The sequence below is a fragment of the Hermetia illucens genome, chromosome 2 (assembly GCF_905115235.1).
Source record: "Hermetia illucens chromosome 2, iHerIll2.2.curated.20191125, whole genome shotgun sequence".
NCBI lineage: Eukaryota > Metazoa > Arthropoda > Insecta > Diptera > Stratiomyidae > Hermetia > Hermetia illucens.
The window spans coordinates 2,078,287-2,084,362 of record NC_051850.1 but is presented as its reverse complement, the minus strand read 5'-3'; the positions used below and the strand labels follow the sequence as shown (position 1 = coordinate 2,084,362).

General features: G+C 41.4%; 1 protein-coding gene across 2 annotated transcripts in view; it reads left to right on the top strand.

The window, feature by feature from the left end:
- LOC119647440 (Golgi apparatus protein 1) overlaps nucleotides 1-2,495 on the top strand; it is a 62,806-nt gene extending 60,311 nt beyond the window's left edge. For both annotated transcript variants that reach the window (XM_038048360.1, XM_038048359.1), the window contains exons 7-9: nucleotides 629-1,001; nucleotides 1,070-1,176; nucleotides 1,244-2,495. In XM_038048360.1, coding sequence (XP_037904288.1) covers nucleotides 629-1,001; nucleotides 1,070-1,176; nucleotides 1,244-1,414 — 651 coding nt within the window. In that variant the 3' untranslated portion in view covers nucleotides 1,415-2,495. The remainder of the gene's footprint in view (nucleotides 1-628; nucleotides 1,002-1,069; nucleotides 1,177-1,243) is intronic.
- The last annotated feature ends 3,581 nt before the right edge of the window (nucleotides 2,496-6,076 follow it).

Genomic DNA, 6,076 nt, shown 5'->3' with positions numbered 1-6,076 from the left:
GCAAATATTGAAGATCCATCCAAGTGCTCTTTCGACACGTGCTGGCATACCTCTGTGCTAGCCAGGATCGGGAATGTAGAGGGGGAGAGTCCTTTGAGCAGTTCGATCCCTAACGTGTCATTTCATAAAAATTCACGTGTCCTTGCCGGTGCACCGGATCCTGAAAAATAGTCAAAGATGGGGATTCGCGCAAGCTTAACAAAATGAACAACACGCGCTTTCAGAGCGTCAATCAACTCTTGGGCAGTGGCACGTTGGGCGTGTGAGACCAGGGACGCGGGGTTACCTGCACGAGATCCGCTGTCTTTTATATACTTCAGCCTGGTAGCTGTTGAATTTACACTATAAAGGCTGCGGGGTCGATTCTCCGTAAAACGTGTACATTTGAGGTTTTAGTGAATTTTAATCAGAATCCTTAGGTAAATTGAGTTGGCATCTATTCGACTCGAAAGAAGAAATGCAAAACACAGAGGAAATCGATACAGGAATTGAGCTTGTCTCACACTCGCATTATAGGCAACTTATTGCCGCATCGTTATCACTTGTCCCTTAGTCCAACTGGAATCATTAAAATAATCACTTTTGCTCGGTAAAACCTCATCAAATCTCTTCTTTATTCTCTTTATAGATGATCAACTGCTTGAAAAACAAATTCCGTGAATCAAAGCTGGATCACGAATGCGAGAAGCAAATGGTAATTGTCCTCTCCGAACAAGCTTTGAACTACAAACTAAACCCTCTTTTGCAAACATTGTGTAAATCGGAGATCAAAGTATTGTGTGGGAAAAATGTTGATAAAATTGAGGACGATGGTGAAGTGGAGGAATGCCTGAAAAATGCATTCTTGAATCAGAAAATCGTTAGTAAAGAGTGCCGGATCGAAGTTGCAACCTTGATTCAAGAAGCAAAAGCGGATATTCAAGTCGACCCATTACTGTTGAGAGCATGCACCGTTGATCTTCTTCGATATTGCTCTAAAGTTCGAAGTGGCAATGGACGACGTGAGTACAATTCAGTTCTTATTGTTATGTTGAGAGTGTTGACCTTGCGACGTGTTTTATTTTAACAGAGCTTCAATGTCTTCAAGTCATCCTCAAAGACGAGTCGAAGGCAATGGAAGAGGATTGTCGAGTCAAACTTACCAAACGGATGGAAATGTTCCGAAACGCAGAAACGGTGAGTATAAAACCCCTGAACGCTGTCCAATTGCATGATGTTAACGGCAACTAATTGAACCATTTAGCTCTTGGCATCACCACCGGAAGACATGGGTCAATTGTTCTCACAAGTTGCTGCATCGCCATCCAAAAAATACTTCCTGCTCGTTTTGATGTCCTTTATTGGTATTGTGTTCATCGTTGGAATGTTTTGTGGACGCGTAACGAAACGCACGATTTACCGTAAGTTAAAATAATAAGACGCCTCGTGTGATGGCATAGATACCATGGCAATAACGTGACTACGATTCCCCTGTTTGTTTGAACAATATGTATTCCCACACCAAATCGTATTTGTATGTACTTTTCTTTAAAAAACAAAAATATCGCGAAAATCACAAATCATGATAACACCAGAACATATTTTCATCTGTAAGGATAAAGGAAAAACCTCCGATGAGCAGCTATCTGCATCTAATTCATATTTTTATCCCATTTGTTTTGGTTTTTCACTATTTTTCACCAAGTTTTTACTCGGGGTGTGTTTATTTGTCTACATTGCTGGATTTTCCTACCCAAATCCCAGTTAGAGCTCCTGAATTAGGCTGGATTGTGATGGCAGAAAAACATTTTAAGAAGCGATCGCACTTCGATAATTTTTTAGTTAAATCGGGTTACACTTCCTTATTCTCTGGAGCCCCAAGGATAGTATGGATGCGATTGTCTTATAAAGAAGTTAATCAATTCATCACTTTTTTTCAAATAGTGCTACTTTCCAAGGTTTATGTTTTTTATGTCGTCGTGTCCTCCACATCCTCAGAACAATTCTCGTCTCCCTTTAATAGATTTTATCCTCTCTAACAAGACTACTTAGAGATATCTGAACTCATAATTCCCCACGGACTTTCACTTTGTCAACAAAAAAAAAACTAACAAACAAACAAAAAACCACTTTCATATTTAGATTTTTAATCGTGCATGATTCGTATGTGATTGACATAATTTTTCGGATATAATATAAGCTTGAAACCGATTCCAAAAAAAAAAAATGTGTTAAATATTTTATGAGTATCATTCACCATTTGGGTTTTATAAAATTCGCATAAGAAAACGGAAGAGATATTTTTGCTAAAATCATATGTTTGCAAGGCCAAAATCAAAAAGAAAAAAAAGAAATACTGAATTGAAATTTTGCTCTCCGATTTTCATCGTAACTAATTAACTAATAACATAAGACAATTATCAATTTATTGTTGTAGCGTGTAAGATAGCACTATTATATTTTCAAAAACAACGTGAAATTTTACTATAATAAAGTGATACTTTTTCGTATTGTAACTGGCTTGACTTTTATTTATAACGATTCACGTTGTCATTGAAATATTTTCAAACTAGCTCAAAATGGAATGTATTGCATTTCTAGAATAATATGGTTGTGAACTTCTTCTTTTTCTTCATCCTTTGTGCCGTCCACAAGCGGGGTTGGTTCGTCCGTGATTGGTTTCGCCATTTGGTTCTATCAAATGCCTGATCTGGATGCAATCGCGAAACCTTCAACTCCCTATCCAGCTTATCAAGCCACCGTTGTCCCGACCGTCCTTCTGGTGGCTTACCATCGACTTCGATGTTCAGACCAATCTTGGCAAATGAATTTTCATCAGAGCGAATTACATGACCATACCATCGAAAACGCCTCTCTCGCAGTTTTTCCACGATCGGTGAAACCCCATATCGATCGCGGATATCCTCATTTCGGATATGATCAAAACGTGTCGCGCCACTAGTCCAACGCAACATTTTCGTCTCCATTACCACAAGACACTGCTCATTGTCCCTTATTATAGTCGGCCAACACTCACAACCATAGAGAGCGACTGGACGGACGACATTGCGGTAAATTTTAGATTTGAGACATTCGTTGATACGTCGATCACATAGAACACCAGTTGTGGAACGCCACTCCATCCAAATTGCGTTAATGCGTGAAGCAATTTCATAATGCAGTACTCCATTGGTTGATAGCATTGACCCGAGGTATTTAAATCGCTCAGTTCTGGGCAGATCACTGATCTCGAGAGAGCAGCCGAGCGAAGCAGACGTCTTTGGACAGCAGCAAATTGGTACGTTACAAAATTTTACGAGATTTTTTAAATAACAAATTTATTTCCTTTTTACAGCAGTGGATAACTTTTAGTAATAAGTGTGATTAGTGTTAAGTTCTTTGTGAATAAAAAATTGTTTTTTGAATAGATTTTCAGCCGAAGCAGAAATCGAAATGGAGACACGGGGCCCAGGAAGCCCCAGAGGTCCGATTATTATCGGACTAAATCCAAGAGAATAGTTTGATCGCCAGCTTGCAACGAAGTCTGGACGAAATAACGAAGCAGCTAGCTGCTGTTAAAAAAGAAATAGAAGAGCAGAGAAAGCAGAACAAGGGTCTGACAGCCCTTATCAAGAGTTTGCAGGAGTCTCTCGACCTGCAAAACCCCAAAAAAAAAGAAAACGGGAACAGATTACGGATCGAGAGTCCACAAATGTCAGACTCAGAGAGTAACTCCTCATCGGAACAGGAGATGTCCACTGACAACACGGACAACACCGCCACCGAAGAGGAGGAAGATGTGGACTTTCCACCTCTGCCGCCACCGAAACCAGTGTCGACTCTGCCGCCCATATTCAAAAAAGTAGTGAAACCCAAGTCACCAGAAAAACAATCTAAGTCCACAGGACAGAAAAGTCCTAAGGCTAATGAAGTTGAAAAAGGTACAGTACCCGTAATTTTACGGCAGCCGTCAAAATGGCCCGCGATAGAAAAGGAGCTAAGGAAGAGAAAAATCAATATCCTTCAGGCTAGGAGCATACACCTGGGAGTAAGGATAACTCCAGACAAGCCGAGTGACCACCGGAAGCTCACGAAATTTTTTAGGGAAAGTGGAATCCAATTCCACACATATCTTCTCCCAGAAGAGAAGAACGTTAATGTAATAATCCGGGGGCTCGAGGGAATAGCGCCCGAGGATGTGAAAGAAGACCTTGAGGACCAGGGCTTCCATCCAATCGAGTGCTTTTTCATAAAAATGAAAAACGGACCCTCCAGGCTATTGAAAGTTTTAATGCCGAAAAATGAAACCGGCATCTACAATGTGAAGTCGATTTGCCACCTGATTGTGCAAATCGAGTCACAAAAACCGAGAAATTCGCAATCGCAGTGCCATAACTGCGAGCAGTTAGATCCCAATCTGAAAAGAGAAGCGAATCGGCTCACCAACGTCATCAGAGAAGACATCGACCGATTCAGGAACGAACAATGGGAATACTTCCTCCAAAACTTAGAGCCAGGAAACAACAACTTCTGGCGGCTCACCAAATGCTTCAAAAAAGGCTCGAGAAGGCGAATGCCTACAATTCGTGGTCCCAATGGCCTTGAATTCTACAAGGAGGGAAAGGCCGAAACTTTCGCGGACTCACTCGAGTTCCAGTTCAGGGAAAACACCACATCGGACGATGAATCAGAAGAAGAATACGAGTCAGAAACGGAAAGAAAGAATACGAGTCAGAAACGAAAAGACTCAACACAAAGAGAAGACTTGGAACTGCAAACAGACCAACTAGAAGTCCAAACCATCATCCATGGACTAAGCAGCAAAAAAGCCCCAGACTGGGATATGCTTACAAACGAGTGCATCAAGAACGCACCGAATAACATCGCCGAATCAATCACCGCAGTAATAAATGCAGTACTTCGTCTCAGAATATATCCAAAAGCATGGAAAAAGTCCATCATCATCCTTCTGCCGAAACCGGGAAAGAATCCATTCTTCCCACAGAACTGGAGACCCATCAGCTTACTTCCAACAATAGGAAAAATTGCAGAAAGGATAATACGGAGCAGACTGCAGGATCAACTCACCGCGCGCAACATCATCCCAGAGGAACAATACGGATTTCAACGAGAGCATTCATGCGAGCTACAACTGGCCAGAGTAGTCCAGCACATTCGCAGTGGATTAAACAAGTGGAAATCGACCGAACTAATCATGTTCGACATATCGAAAGCTTTCGATAAAGTCTGGCACGCAGGCCTCATAGCCAAACTGGAGAAATTTAAAATATCTCATTCACTGATAAGACTAATCGAATCGTTTATTACAGATCGAAGTTTCAGGGTGGCATTGGAGTAGCACCAATCAACAGAAATCCTTCTTTCTGAGAGGCAGGAGTACCCCAAGGATCACCGCTATCACCACTGTTATACATAGTATACACGGCGGACATGCCAAGACAATTCAACCGCCTCACAGGGATCTCCTTATTCGCGGACAACACATGCATCATCCATATTTCGAAACAGGTACGTTGGAATACTTCAAGAAGTGGAAGATCAAAATCAACCCGGAGAAGACCCACCCCCCCCTGCATAAAGCATTGTATAGAGCGCTGGACGTTGTATGTCTCGTGTGTCGGTCTCCATAATAGGAACAAAGAGGAGTGGTCTGTGAACTTCTTTAATATAAAGAATGGGGGAAGGATCATTTTAGTACTATAACGTTTGTAGTGTGTTATTTCCGCGACACAGCTACAAGCAACTGACAATGTTAGTTATCCATTCTCAAGAAAGACTGATAATCGTAAACATTTGTTTTCGATTGAGCTAACTCCAAAGCTGAGTTCCCGATAGACAATTGTCCTGGACTAAACCAAAAAGTTGTCTAAAAATGGTCATATAGATCCGACGATAACTGATCGTATTGCCGAAATACAGAAAGGTCTCACGGTACCAACACCCTAAAAACGCCTGGTAACAGCAAGGACTCAACAAACACCTAATTTTCGGAAGGAAATGGACATTCTTGCGTCAAGCACCCCGAAAACACTGAAACTCTCACCCATGTAGGAGCGGTGAATTTTACTACTAGAGT